This window comes from Hyla sarda, chromosome 7 (genome assembly GCF_029499605.1).
Source record: "Hyla sarda isolate aHylSar1 chromosome 7, aHylSar1.hap1, whole genome shotgun sequence".
Lineage (NCBI taxonomy): Eukaryota > Metazoa > Chordata > Amphibia > Anura > Hylidae > Hyla > Hyla sarda.
In genome coordinates this window covers 102,109,691-102,125,890 of record NC_079195.1, presented here as the reverse complement: position 1 = coordinate 102,125,890, position 16,200 = coordinate 102,109,691, and the positions used below count along the sequence as shown (strand labels likewise).

Below are 16,200 nucleotides of genomic sequence, written 5' to 3'. Positions count from 1 at the left end.
CTGTCTTATATACAGCTTTTTTCTTTCTTGCAGTATAAATCTGCAACCCTAGTGTTGCACTTCAGCACCTGTCAGTCAAGAGTGTTCTGTCTGGGAGAAAGTTAAAAATGTATTACATGTACATTGGTGTTTTAGTCAAATAATTGGAAAATGTGTCACAGTAGACAAAATAAAGAAAGAAAATCGAGGTCTGTGCCCTGTAACCCTCTCATGTCAGTAGAGTAAAAGAGTTGTGCTGCCCCTCTGAGCAGTCTTGCTTCCTCCTTGGATTTTAGAACATGTGGTCAGAAATCTCCCATTCACTACAATTAGACTGTAATATATATATAGGGGGAGATTTATCAAAACCTGTCCAGAGGAAAAGTTGGTGAGTTTCCCCATTTTTATTTTTCACAGGCCTTTTCAAAAATGAAAAATGCTATCTGATTTGTGTCTCTGGGCAACTCAGCAACTTTGCCTCTGGGTTTGATACATCTCCCCCATAGAGTATATAACAGCAAAAGAAATAGGTTCACAACTTTTGATCTTTATTGAACCTGCTCTTTCATACTCCACACAGAAAGAAACCACATTGGAAACTGGTTACCGTATATACTCGAGTATAAGCCGACCCGAGTATAAGCCGAGACCCCTAATTTCAACCCAAAATCCCAGGAAAAGTTATTGACTCGAGTATAAGCCTAGGGTGGGAAATACCTCATCCCCCCCTGTCATCATCCAGACCCGTCATTAACATCCTCATCATCCCCTTGTCATCATCCCACACATCCCCCCTTCATCATCCCCTTGTCATCATCCCACACATCCCCTTATCATCCCACACATCCCCCCTTCATCATCCCCTTGTCATCATCCCACACATCCCCTTATCATCCCACACATCCCCCCTTCATCATCCCCTTGTCATCATCCCACACATCCCCCCTTCATCATCCCCTTGTCATCATCCCACACATCCCCCCTTCATCATCCCCTTGTCATCATCCCACACATCCCCTTATCCCACACATCCCCCCTTCATCATCCCCTTGTCATCATCCCACACATCCCCTTATCATCCCACACATCCCCCCTTCATCGTCCCCTTGTAATCATCCCACACCCCCCCCTTCATCATCCCCCCCCCCCTTCATCATCCCCCCCCCCCCCTTCATCATCCTCTTCTCATCATTCGCCCTCAGTGGTCTTCAACCTGCGGACCTCCAGAGGTTTCAAAACTACAACTCCCAGCAAGCCCGGGCAGCCATCGGCTGTCCGGGCTTGCTGGGAGTTGTAGTTTTGAAACCTCCGGAGGTCCGCAGGTTGAAGACCACTGCGGCCTTCAACATGCGGACCTCCAGAGGTTTCAAAACTACAACTCCCAGCAAGCCCGGGCAGCCATCGGCTGTCCGGGCTTGCTGGGAGTTGTAGTTTTGAAACCTCCGGAGGTCCGCAGGTTGAAGACCACTGCGGCCTTCAACATCATCCAGCCCCCTCTCACCCCCTTTAGTTCTGAGTACTCACCTCCGCTCGGCGCTGGTCCGGTCCTGCAGGGCTGTCCGGTAAGGAGGTGGTCCGGTGAGGAGGTGGTCCGGGCTGCTATCTTCACCGGGGGCGCCTCTTCTCCGCGCTTCCGGCCCGGAATAGAGCCGTTGCCTTGACAACGACGTATCTGCGTCGTTGTCAAGGCAACGTGACTATTCTGAGGCCGGGCCCGAAGCGCTTAGAAGAGGCCTCCCCGGTGAAGATAGCAGCCCGGACCACCTCCTCACCGGACCACCTCCTTACCGGACAGCCCTGCAGGACCGGACCAGCGCCGAGCGGAGGTGAGTACTCAGAACTAAAGGGGGTGAGAGGGGGCTGGATGATGTTGAAGGCCGCAGTGGTCTTCAACCTGCGGACCTCCGGAGGTTTCAAAACTACAACTCCCAGCAAGCCCGGACAGCCGATGGCTGCCCTGGCTTGCTGGGAGTTGTAGTTTTGAAACCTCTGGAAGTCCGCAGGTTGAAGACCACTGCGGGTGGGGGAGTTCACTCGAGTATAAGCCGAGGGGGGTGTTTTCAGCACGAAAAATCGTGCTGAAAAACTCGGCTTATACTCGAGTATATACGGTAATTAAAAACAGAAGAGGGTAGATCCCACAGCAGCCTTTATAAATCTTGAGTAAAAACAGTTTAGAAACAAGATAATTTAGTCAATTAATAGGAATGTATTAAGGCACAAAGGTTTTCCTAAAATCAATGCATTTTGAGCCTCTCCCCAAGGTTCCTGCTCATAACTGACTAGTAAGCTTTAGGGAATGGCTTAACCTCTTAAGGACTCAAGGCGTACCTGTATGCCCTGAGTCTGCTCCCTTTTTATAACGTGGGGCCACGGCTAATAGCGAGCGTCACTGATCGCGGTGCCGCACGCTATTAACCCTTTAGACGCAGCATTCAAGTAGATCGCCGCGTCTAAAGTGAAAGTAAACATATCCCGGCTAATTCAGTCGGTTGTTTGTGACCGCCGCATTGAAATCGCGTTGTACCGAACAGCTGGAACACACAAGGAGGGCCCCTACCTTCCCCCTGTGTGTCCGATTGCCAATTGACTGCTCAGTGCCTGATATCCAGGCAAGAGCAATCAAGCAGCAGAATCATTGATCAATGTTATCCTATGGGATAGCAATAATCAATGTAAAAGATCAGTGTATGCAGTTTTATAGCCCCCTATGGGAGCTATAACATTGCAAAAAAAAGTGGGGGAAAAAAAGTTAATAAAGATCATTTAACCCCTTCCCTAATAAAAGTTTGAATCATCCCCCTTTTCCCATAAAAATAAATAAAATAACTGTGTATATAAAAATAAACATTTGTTGTATCCCTGCGGAAATATCCGAATTATAAAAATATATAATTTAATTAAACCGCACGGTCAATTGTGTATGCGCAAAAAAATTCCAAAGTCCAAAATACCGCCCCGTACGTGGAAAAATAAAAAAGTTATAGGGGTCAGAAGATGACAATTTTAAACGTATTAATTTTCGTGCATGTAGTTATGATTTTTTCCAGACGTATGACAAAATCAAACCTATATGAGTAGGTTACCAATTTAATCGAATGGACCTACAGAATAAAGAGGAGGTGTTATTTTTACCAAAAAATGTACTGCGTAGAAAAGGAAGCCCCCAACATTTACAAAATGGCATTTTTTTTATCCGTTTCGCTGTAGATTTTTGGGTAAAATGACTGAAGTCATTACAAAGTAGAATTGGTGGCGCAAAAAGTAAGCCATCATATGGATTTTTAGGTTCACAATTTAAAGCGTTATGATTTTTAAAAGGTGAGGAGGAAAAAAACGAAAGTGCAAAAACGGGAAAACCCTCCATCCCCAAATGCAGCAAAAAAAAAAAAAAAAAAACATTTCTAAATAAATAGCATATGAAAAGTTATACACCTTTGTAATACACTTCAATTAGCTGAGATGTAAACTTTTTTCGCAGCCACTACATGCTCACTATCCCCTGAATGCGCTTTAGTTCCCTCCCCCTGACCCCTTTTCTTATTATTTTATTATTTTTAATTACATTTTTTTTTTAACAAACATGCAGCCCATATCATGAATAGTAACAGCAGTAATATGTGTCAGAGTGTTTTCTTAAAGTCTTGCTCTAATACCGGTTTTAAGGGGCTGTTTCGCCTGTTTTTGACCAATGTAATATGCACGCTCTGTGCTTGAAGCTTGCGCTGGTACCTAGCGCAAGACCCCAAACATATACATTGTATGTCTCTTGGTCTCACTTTAGGTATGGTTACTTTGGATTTCAGCGCAAGGCTTTAGCACAGAGCTGGAGATTTTTTGAAGTGACCAAAAAAATTGTAATTCTTCGACATTCACTGTGCAATATTATTAACATTATATTTTAATAGTTTAGACATAGTTTGAACCAAAACCAAATATATATATATTTTTTTTATTATTTTTTTTTAAATGATTTCAAGAATTTTTATTGAAAACTTTTTTGATTATTTTATTTACACTTTGTAAGTCTCTGTAGGGGACAATTATAAGCAATTTTTCTATTGCTTATACTTTTCAATACAATGCAATGGCATAGAAATGATATCAGGCTCTGATTTTACCATCTGCCATACTGGGAAGGTGTCAGATGTGCTTCAGGGTCCATTTAGCAAAAACAAAGAGCCAAAGAACTAAGAATGGGTTGGAGCAGAATGGTAGTGTGAATCTAGACATAACTGATAGTGATCACAGCCGAGATCCCAGTCAGACCCATGTAACCCCCCCCCCCCCCCCCTCATACCTGTAATTTCCCCTTGTATATGCTGTAATCAACATTTAATGAGGAATCTAAAGGGATAAATGACAGGCAACAGTGTAATTGCTGATGTCCATCTCTAGTGGTGAATGTCTGCTGCTGAGAGCAGCCTATATTCACTGGGTAAAAGCAAGCTCAGCTCCTGAAATCACTTCACGTTCAATAAAAATGCAGCCTCTGCACAAGTACGGTTTAAAGGCTCTACTGACCACCCAGACCTAAGCAATCAAGGTACCAGATCCATTACTCTGGAATCAGACTTGAGACTATTGTCTAGAAACTGCCTCAGTGCTTAATACACGGGAGAGGACTAAATAACAGGATGATTATAGCAACAACAGGATGATTATATGGCAACACTCTTCCTAACCACACACACACAAAAAAAAATCTAATTTTCAGAGGCTCATGTTCAAAAATCTAAATGATTATATGTATGATACTCACTTTTCACAAAAAATTTACTTCAGATTTTCTAAATTACTGCTGAATAATCTTATTGAAATTATTTTTTACTAGAAGAAGAAAACCATCCAGGATGAGATTAATTCCCATGTGTAATTAAGTAATACTGTATTTTTGCAATAACAACAACATTGCATATCTAGATTTTAGTAAGACTTCTGACACTGTCCCACGTAGAAGACTTATCAATAAACTACAGTCTTTGAGCTTGGACTCCCATATTGTTGAGTGGATTAGGCAGTGGCTGAGTTACAGACAACAGAGGGTTGTAGTCAATGGAGTATATTCAGAGCAAAGTCTTGTTACCAGTGGGGACCTCAGGGATCTGTACTGGGAACAATTTTGTTTAACATCTTCATTAGTGATATTGCAAAAGGTCTTGATGGTAAGGTATGTCTTTTTGCTGATGACACAAAGATATGTAACAAATGAAAAATGATTTAGGCAAACTAGAAGAATGGTCAGAACTCTGGCAACTGAAATTTAATGTGGATAAGTGCAAGATAATGCACCTGGGGCATAAAAATCCTTGGGCAGAATATAGAATATTTGACACAGTCCTGACCTCAGTATCTGAGGAAAGGGATTTAGGGGTCATTATTTCGGAAGACTTAAAGGTAGGAAGACAATGTAATAGAGCTTGGCTGTATAGGGAGAGGTATAATCAGTAGAAAGAGAGAAGTGCTTGTGCCGCTGTACAGAATACTGGTGAGCCTTCACTTGGAGGCCATATCTCCAGAAGGATATAGATACTCTAGAGAGAATTTAGAGACGATCTACTAAACTAGTACATGGATTGCAGGATAAAACTTACCAGGAAAGGTTAAAGGACCTTAACGTGTATAGCTTGGAAGAAAGAAGAGACAGAGGAGATAAGATAGAGACTTTTAAATACATAAAGGGAATCAACATGGTAAAGGAGGAGAGCATATTTAACCCCTTAATGACCATTTTTTGTTCGAGGCACACAAATAACTCAAAAGCAGTGAAAAAGGGTTGTGTTTAAATTTAAAATGTTTGGTAAACAAGAGGTTTGGCAAGGACAGGGTAGATACAAAAAACACCCCTGCTATATCCTCCATGTTGATGGCAGTAACAGCAATGTCAGTGGATTACCCCTCCTCTAAAGTTTCTTCTCTATGTAAAAAATAAAAAAGCCTTTTCATTTTGTCATCTGACCTTATTGTCCCTCCTAGTGAGCTTTTGAAGTGTGTTGCAGAGGTGATGGAGGTGAATGCAGTGGCCAAGCATAGATGTGGTATTGGGACTGGTAACAGGCATGGTAATAGTGTCAGTCATTACAGTGTTACAGTGGATATGGTGAGACATCAGAACAGACAGAGAGGAGTGGTGGAGAAGATGAAGGAGTGGTAGGGCCAGAACATTTGCCAAGCATGCCAGACGTATGCCTGCTGCTATGAAACAGGTGATGTGACAAATACAAGAAAATATATGTAGATTCAGCTCACCACTGTTGAATGTTCCATGACTGAAGACCATGTCTGTATTCGGAGCGCAGGGCAGGCAAACAGCAGGCCGTATCCCTGCCAGAAACTGGAAGAAGGGGGGCAAAAGAGCAAAGGCCTCCAGCTGCTCCACAATGAAAATTAATAATTAAAACTTCCCGTTTATTCCATCGAGATTAAAAGCAATAGGATATCCATAATGGTAATAAAACAAGAAACACTGACGCGTTTCGAGCCAAATGTGGCTCTTAGTCATGGTGTGACATATACATGTTTATGTACAGAAGGTGGCTCAAAAGAATATATGTTACATGGAGCAGCCAGTAATATGTTGTGTTTGATATAAACAAAATAGTACAAGCAAAATTACTTACCCTATTAAAAGTAGAGAAGAGCAAAGTTGAAACCATACAACCCGGTTTCACTCAGAACTTTGCTAAAAATTATGTTGGCAAAAATCAGAATTTTGCCAGATTCACTTAGCGCGAGCATGGCAACTAAGCAGTTATAGAAGAAAGGATGAGATAACATCAGCATAGCCTAGAATACTTTGTGGCTAACAATCAGGTTAACCAATCATCATTGCTTGCATCAGATAACCCAAAAAGTTTTATTGCGCCTAAAGAGATAGACAAGCAGCAAGTTTGCAGATATGATAAATTTTTATAGTTCACAAAAATAAAAAAAATTATGTTAAACAGCATTTGAAATGACTTTGGTCTTTTTATCAGTTCAATGACATAGACACACTTCACACCTCACAGAAGACTGACTTCAGATCTCTGCACCCCTAGATCGCGACCTCTACTGCCCTTCTGTCTGTAGCCAAAATCTCAGTTTCATTGCTTTGGTTAGTCTTAATGGTGTATTACCTCAAATATAATGTTTTAGTGCAACATCTCTTAAATGTACCTTTTCATGTTTTTGTCCACTTGCCTGCTGAAGAGGACTCTTCTCCCAAAGCATGCAAATATAACTTTTCTGGTTAGCCAATAAAGGTATTATCTGTACAAACACTTCTGTATTTTTGACACAAAATGATTTAACACAGCTCTAGTTAAAAAAAAATAATTTTTATAAACAAAGAATATTGGACAATTTAACGTGAACAAGTATAATTATATGCTTTGCACTTTCTGCAAAGAACAAGCACAATTTTTCTGACAACTGCTTTGATATAAGCAAAAGCAACATTTTATAAAATCACAAAATGTTCTAAGCAGGAATAATGACAAGATACAGGTTACTGTTCAGAGACAAAAAAGAAGTGACAAACTGTCGGAGATTGAAAAAAAAAAAAAAAAAAAGCAGGTGTAATTTATCCCAAGTGGGGTATTAAAAGATAATTGGTTGCTAGAGGGAAGGGCTTCACACTGCGATGACTGCTGAGCAGGTCATCTTCACAGATCTCCAGTAAAAGGGGAGGAATACTTATACATATACATAAGTGAGAACTTTTCTTTAAAACTCATAGGCACTATACCTTTGTGCTGTTCCAGTATAAATTAAAATTCCTCTTCAGTAGCTTCAAACCTTTCGCTAGAAGGCCATTTACCCTCATTAATTCTGGAACCAGCCTGCATCAAAGCAATCCAACTTCATCAATAAATTAGGTGAAGATGTAAAGGGTGACTTACAGTGGCTCCAAATCTAACTCCTCCAATAAATTAGATAATTACGTAAGAATGTCTCATAAGGAGTAATATGCTCAGATATAGAATATCCATACTGTCATTGAAATACTTTTAATAGTTCAGACTGTATTCAACTGCATAATGAAGAGTTCCATAGGCATGAAGTACGCAAGTACAAAATGCAAACTCCCTTAAACTGATTTTAAGCTGAATTCTTAGCCAATTAGTCTGGATGGGAAAATCATTCATACAAGGAAAACATAAGTATTATGAATAGATAACATAAGGATATTCAACATTATAAAGTGTAATGTCTAAGCAGAAATATCATATCTGCATTCTGTTAACTAGGTGATGCATCAATATTACTACTGCCTGTAAGTTTAATGGCCCACCCTATTACAAAAAATGGTGTGATAAATGGGTTGATCATTAAATGAGAGTTTGATTAAAAGACAATAATAAAGTTAGCCATACATTTTATAACAAAATAATATTATAGACGCAAATTCATAATTGTGCCATAAGTCTCATGCAGGAGTATAACTGGCTCACCAACATTAGCTTGTCTAAAAGCCAAAATTTTGGAAAGGAGCATTTAAAGAAGAGCGCCTTTTAAAGTTGCCATGTATTCTGTTACTATCAATGAACTATACTGTTATATCTCATTTAAAGCGTACCCGGCAGATCAAACAAAATAACATTTTTTTAAATATATCACTCAGTACCTAATCCTGACCATGTACATCTAATTTTGTGTGTCTAGCACCTTTATTTATTACACTTTTAATTTAGCTCAGTAGCCTGAATTCCTCTCAAAGGGAGGGGGCGTGGCCTTACTGTACAGGTCTCCGCCGCCTCCCTCAGTATGGTGTCTGCTCACATCTCCCCTAGCATTACCAAAACTACAACTCCCAGCTTGTCCTCACTGACAGTAGCGGGACACAAGCTGACAGTGGGAGGATTTTTCCTCCAGCTGTGAGCCCTGCACTCACAGCTGTCAATCAAGGAAGTGTGTCCATGACATAGGTGATGACGCATGGACACAGCAGGACTAGTATGTGTCCAATCAGGCAGGGGGGCAGTTGTTTAACTGGCTTTTTCAGTATGAAATACTGAAAATTTTCTAATGAAAGCATTTGCAAAACCTATTGGTTTTGCATGATTTACAGCATATCAAATGTTTTTGTATCTGATAGTGCCCATTTAAGCTACATGCTTTTTTCCGGCTAAGCCCTGGAAAGATGTCCATTTGGCACAAGGCATCAAGTACACATGGCCATGAGACAATTTTACATACGACCATTCAGCCAGGGAGAAGTTCTGTGGCCCAGCACAATGCATATTGAACAAGACAAGAGGATGAGTAGGACAGCAACAGACTGGCATCGCCTGTATCTTTCCCAAGGAATGTGTAAATAAATGATTTTCCCTGAAAAGGCTTTTGCAACTGGCACTTCATAAAACAACTCAGACCTTGGATTGTGTACCCTTTGCCCCCTTCCAGACTATTTAGACCTTTTTTTCCATAGGATTATATATAGTAGTTTAATCCCTTAATGAACACGGGCGTAAATGTACGTCCTGGTGCGGTGGTACTATGCTCGCAGTCATGTACAGGACGTAAATGTATGTCCTGTTGTGCATAGTACCTCCAGACCAGGAAATACATTTACATCCGTGTTCATTAAGGGATTAAACTATGCACAGCAGGTCCCAGCTGCTATCAGCAGCCAGGGACCCGTCGGTAATGGCGGACATCAGCGATCGAGCTGATGTCTGCCATTAACCCCTCAGATTCCGTGATCAATACAGATCACGGCATCTGCGGCAATGCGCATAATTAAATGGATGATCTGATCGCTGCCACGGGGACCCGATCATCAAAAATGGCGGCCAGAGGTCCCCTCACCTGCCTCAGGCCGTCTCCAGGGGTTTTCTGCTCTGGTCTGAGATCGAGCAGAGCAGAAGATAGCAGATAATACTGATCAGTGCTACTGATCAGTGCTATGCCCTATGCATAGCACTGAACAGTATTAGCAATCAAATGATTGCTATAGATAGTCCCCTATGGGGACATAGAAAGTTTTTTTAAAAAAAGTTAAAAAAGTAAAAGGAAAGAAAAGGGAAAAATCCCCTCCCTCAATAAAAATGAAAATTGTCCTTTTTTCATTTTACCCTCAAAAAGCGTAAAAAAAAACAAAAACAAAAAAAAACATATTTGGTATTGCCGTGTGTGCAAATGTCCAAACTATCAAAATATAAAATATATCAAAATATAACGTTAATGATCCTGTACGGTGAACGGCATAAACGTAGAACATGTAAAAAAAAAAAAAAAATAATAATTCCTGCTTTTTGTTAAATTTTTTTTTATAAAAAGTGATTTCAAAGTTTCATATACACAAATGTGGTATCGAAAAAAAGTATAGATCACGGTGCAAAAAATTAGCCCTCATACAGCGTATATGGAAAAATGAAAAAGTTATAGGTGGTCAAAATAGGGCAATTTTAACCCCTTAAGGACACTTGACGTACGCGTACGTCATGACAACCTGGTACTTAAGTACTCCATGCGTACTCCATGCGTACGTCATGGAGAATTCCGGCCCCTGCCGCCCTCCCCTCCCCAATAAAAATGAAAAATGTTTGGTACGCCACTGTTTCCAAAATGGAGCCTCCAGCTGTTGCAAAACAACAACTCCCAGTATTACATAGTTACATAGTTACATAGTTACATAGTTAGTACGGTCGAAAAAAGACATATGTCCATCAAGTTCAACCAGGGAATTAAGGGGTAGGGGTGTGGCGCGATATCGGAAGGGATGAGATTTTATATTTCTTCATAAGCATTAATCTTATTTTGTTCCAGGAATGTATCTAACCCTGTTTTAAAGCTGTTAATTGTTCCTGCTGTGACCAGTTCCTGAGGTAGACCTTTCCATAAATTCACAGTCCTCACGGTAAAGAAGGCGTGTCGCCCCTTGAGACTAAACTTTTTCTTCTCCAGACGGAGGGAGTGCCCCCTCGTCCTTTGGGGGGGTTTAACCTGGAACAGTTTTTCTCCATATTTTTTGTATGGGCCATTAATATACTTATATACGTTTATCATATCCCCCCTTAAACGTCTCTTCTCAAGACTAAACAATTGTAACTCCTTTAATCGCTCCTCATAGCTAAGATGTTCCATGCCCCATATTAGTTTAGTCGCGCGTCTCTGCACCCTTTCCAACTCCGCAGTGTCCCTTTTATGGACAGGTGCCCAAAACTGAACAGCATATTCCAGGTAAGGCCGTACCAATGATTTATAAAGGGGGAGTATTATGTCCCTGTCCCTTGAGTCCATGCCTCTTTTGATACATGACAATATCCTGCCGGCTTTGGAAGCAGCAGCCTGACATTGCATGCTATTCTGTAGTCTGTGATCTACAAGTACACCCAGATCCTTCTCTACCAGTGACTCTGCCAGTTTAATCCCCCCTAAGACATACGATGCATGCAGGTTATTAGTACCCAGATGCATAACCTTACATTTATCCACATTGAACCTCATTTGCCAAGTTTATGCCCAGACACTTAGTCTATCCAAGTCATCTTGTAACTTATGCACATCCTCTATAGACTGTACTGTGCTACAAAGCTTGGTGTCATCTGCAAAGATAGAAACAGAGCTGTTAATACCATTCTCTATATCATTGATAAATAAATTAAACAACAGCGGTCCCAGTACTGAACCTTGGGGTACACCACTAATAACCGGGGACCAATCAGAGTACGAATCATTGACCACCACTCTCTGGGTACGATCCATGAGCCAGTGTTCAATCCAGTTACAAACTAAAATTTCCAAACCCAAAGACCTTAACTTACCTGTCAGACGTCTATGAGGGACAGTATCAAACGCTTTAGCAAAATCCAGAAACACTATATCCACAGCCATTCCTCTGTCAAGGCTTCTACTCACCTTTTCATAAAAGCAAATTAGATTGGTTTGACAACTTCTATCCTTAGTAAACCCATGCTGGCTATCACTTATAATACAATTATCCCCTATGTATTCCTGTATGTAATCCCTTATAAGTCCTTCAAACAATTTACCCACAATGCACGTTAAACTTACCGGTCTATAGTTTCCTGGGGAAGACCTAGAGCCCTTTTTGAAGATTGGCACCACATTCGCCTTGCGCCAGTCCCTTGGCACAATACCAGACACCAGAGAATCTCTAAATATCATGAACAGGGGTACAGATATTACTGAACTAACCTCTCTAAGAACTCTTGGGTGTAGTCCATCCGGTCCTGGGGATTTGCTTACATTTATATCACTTAACTTACCTTGTACCATCTCTACATTAAGCCAGTTCAGTACATTACATGATGTGTTACCAGCACTGACCTGGCCAATGTCAGCTCCTTCTTCCATAGTGTATACAGAACTAAAGAACCCATTCAGTAGCTCCGCCTTCTCTTGATCGCCTGTGACAACCTTCCCATTATCATTATTAAGGGGTCCTACATGCTCTGTCCTTGTTTTTTTTGCATTTATATATCTAAAAAAATATTTAGGATTAGTTTTGCTTTCTTTGGCCACCTGTCTCTCATTTTGAATTTTTGCTGTTTTTATAAAATTTTTACAGATTTTATTAAGCTCCTTGTACTGTTTAAATGTTGTAGCTGACCCATCAGATTTGTATTTTTTGAAGGCTATTTTTTTGTTGTTTATTGCTCTTTTAACATCATGTGTCAGCCATGTAGGATTTAGTTTTAATCGTTTATATTTGTTCCCCTTTGGTATATATTTAGCTGTATAGTTATTTAGAGTTGATTTAAAGATGTCCCATTTATCTTCTGTATCAGTATTTGACAACACCTCCCCCCAGTCTATGTCCTGTAGTGCAGCCCTCAGCCCAGGGAAATTTGCCTTTTTAAAGTTATATGTTTTTGCCTTCCCCGCCTGTCTTTGTTTTCTACATTTTAAGTCAAAAGTAACTATATTGTGGTCGCTATTACCAAGGTTTTCCCGCACAGTTACATTACCAACCAGCTCTGCGTTGTTGGAAATGATCAGATCCAACAAGGCATCACTTCTTGTTGGGTCCTCCACAAACTGGCCCATAAAATTATCCTGCAATAAATTTAGGAATTGTCGCCCCTTTGTAGTTTTAGCCAACCCCGGACCCCAATCTATATCTGGATAGTTAAAATCTCCCATTATTACCACTGTACCTGCCCGGGCGGCCCTCTCTATTTGTTTATGAAGCCGAACTTCTATCTCTTCAGTGATATTAGGGGGTCTGTAGATTACACCAAATACTATTTTTTCAGTATTTCCCTACTTTTGTAATTCTACCCACAATGATTCCACATCCTCAGAATCATCACACACTATGGCATCGTTCACACTGACTTTCATACCACTTCTTACATACAGACAGACTCCACCACCTTTTCTGTTCATTCTATCCTTGCGAAACAATGTAAACCCCTGCAGATTGACAGCCCAGTCATGCGAGGAGTCCAGCCATGTCTCAGTGACCCCAACTATATCAATATGTTCCTCCAGTATCAAGGCCTCAAGCTCCCCCATTTTATTTGCTAGGCTTCTGGCATTTGTGAACATACACTTTACATTTCCATCCTTTATGTTATTGGGGTTAATGGGATTCAAGGGTGTAAGTTTTATTTTCCTATGAAGCTTATTCCTATTAACTATTCTAACCCCTCCCTCCGCTCCACCCCCAGGTACATTTATAATTCCCACCTCTCTATCTACACTATCTTCCCCCTCTTTGCTGTAGGTTCCCTCCCCCCAAGTCCCTAGTTTAAACACTCCTCCACCCTTCTAGCCATCTTCTCCCCAAGCAAAGCTGCACCCTCCCCATTGAGGTGCAGCCCGTCCCTACGGTAGAGCCGGTAACCGACAGCGAAGTCAGCCCAGTTCTCCATGAACCCAAACCATTCCTTCCTACACCAGCTTCTGAGCCACTTGTTTACCTCCCTGATCTCCCGCTGCCTCTCTGGTGCGGCTCGTGGTACTGGTAGTATTTCAGAAAAGACTACCTTGGAGGTCCTTGCCTTAAGCTTGCGGCCTAAGTCCCTGAAATCATTTTTAAGGACACTCCACCTACCTCTTACTTTGTCATTGGTGCCAATATGTACCATGACTGCTGGGTCCTCTCCAGCCCCGCCCAACAACCTGTCAACCCGATCCACGATGTGCCGAACTCGTGCGCCAGGCAGACAACACACTGTTCGGCGATCCCGGTCTTTGTGACAGATTGCCCTGTCTGTCCTCCTAATAATTGAGTCCCCCACCACTAGTACATGTCTGGCCTGCCCTGTACTCCTCCCTCCCTCCTTACTGGAGCAGACACCCCCCTGGCGGTCAGAGGCGGTATCCTGCTGCAGTTCTGCTAGCTCTGTAATGGCATCCCCCTCATCTGCCAAGCGGGCAAACTTGTTGGGGTGTGCCAGTTCAGGACTAGCCTCCCTGACACTTTTTCCCCTACCCCTCTTTCTAACTGTAACCCAGCTAACTGCCTGACTGTCCTGCAACTCCGTCCCACTGTCTTCCCCCACCTCTATTCCCGAGAGTGCCTGCTCAGTGAGCAGGAGACTCCTCTCCATGTTGTTAATGCTTCTAATTGTTGCCAGTCGCCCCTCTAGATGCAGGATCTGGGCTTCCAAACGGACAACTAGCACACATCTCGCACAACAATATGCACCCTCAAACTGTTGTTCAAGGATTGCATACATTGAACAGGATGTACATTGGACTGCATTTTCCAACATGGAGGCCATTGACTGTCCAAGCATGCTGGGAGTTTTGCAACAGCTGGAGGCACCCTGTTTGGGAATCACTGGCATAGAAAACCCCTATGTCCACCCCTATGCAAATCCCTAATTCAGGCCTCAAATGCGCATGGCGCTCTCACTTTGGAGCCCTGTCGTATTTCAAGGCAACAGTTTAGGGACACATATGGGGTATCGCCGTACTCGGGAGAAATTGCCTAACAAATTTTGGGGGGCTTTTTCTCCTTTAACCTATTATGAAAAGGTGAAGTTGGGGTCTACACCAGCATGTTAGTGTAAAAAAATAAATTTTTTACACTAACATGTTGGTGTTGCCCAATACTTTTCATTTTGACAAGAGGTAAAAGGGAAAAAAGCCCCCCAAAATTTGTAATGCAATTTCTCCTGACTACGGAGATACCCCATATGTGGGCGCAATGTGCTCTGGGGGCGGACAACAAGGCCCAGAAGGGAGAGTGCGCCATGTACATTTGAGGTGATTTGCACAGGGGTGGCTGATTGTTACAGCAGTTTTGACAAACGCAAAAAAAAAAAAAAAAAAAACACATGTGACCCCATTTCGGAAACTACACCCCTCACGGAATGTAATGAGGGGTGCAGTAAGAATTTACCCCCCACTAGTGTCTGACAGATCTTTGGAACAGTGGGCTGTCGCAAATTAAAACTTTCGTACAGCCCACTGTTCCAAAGATCTGACAGACACCAGTGGGGGGTAAATGATCACTGTACCCAATGTTACGTTCCTCAAGGGGTCTAGTTTCCAAAATGGTATGCCATGTTGGGGTTATTTTGCTGTCCTGGCACCATAGGGGCTTCCTAAATGCGATATGCCCCCGAGCAAAATTTGCTCTCAAAAAGCCAAATATTACTCCTTCTCTTCTGAGCATTGTAGTTCGCCCGTAGTGCACTTCAGGTCAACTTATGGGGTACCTCCATATTCAGAAGAGATGGGGTTACAAATTTTGGGGGATATTTTCTGCTATTAACCCTTGCAAAAATGTGAAATTTGGGGGGGGAAACACACATTTTAGTGAAATTATTATTATTTTTTTACGTATGCAAAAGTTGTGAAACACCTGTGGGGTATTAAGGCTCACTTTATTCCTTGCTACATTCCTCAAGGGGTCTAGTTTCCAAAATGGTATGCCATGTGTTTTTTTTTTTTTTTTTTTGCTGTTCTGGCACCATAGGGGCTTCCTAAATGCAACATGCTCCCCAAAAACCATTTCAGAAAAACGTACTCTCCAAAATCCCCTTGTCGCTCCTTCGCTTCTGAGCCCTCTACTGCGCCCGCCGAACATTTTATATAGACATATGAGGTATGTGCTTACTCGAGAGAAATTGGGCTACAAATATAAGTATACATTTTCTCCTTTTACCCCTTGTAAAAATTCAAAAATTGGGTCTACAAGAACATGCGAGTGTGAAAAATGAAGATTGTGAATTTTCTCCTTCACTTTGCTGTGAAACACCTAAAGGGTTAAAACACTTACTGAATGTCATTTTGAATACTTTGGGGGGGGGGGGG

General features: G+C 41.7%; 1 protein-coding gene across 3 annotated transcripts in view; it reads right to left on the bottom strand.

Annotated features, from left to right (window-relative positions):
• LOC130282215 (solute carrier family 22 member 15-like) overlaps positions 1-16,200 on the bottom strand; it is a 418,635-nt gene that overhangs the window by 107,462 nt on the left and 294,973 nt on the right. The window contains exon 10 of one of the 3 annotated variants that reach the window (XM_056530237.1): positions 7,709-7,802. The exons of the other annotated variants lie outside the window; for them this stretch is intronic. Coding sequence (XP_056386212.1) covers positions 7,709-7,802 — 94 coding nt within the window. The remainder of the gene's footprint in view (positions 1-7,708; positions 7,803-16,200) is intronic. 3 annotated transcript variants of the gene reach the window in all.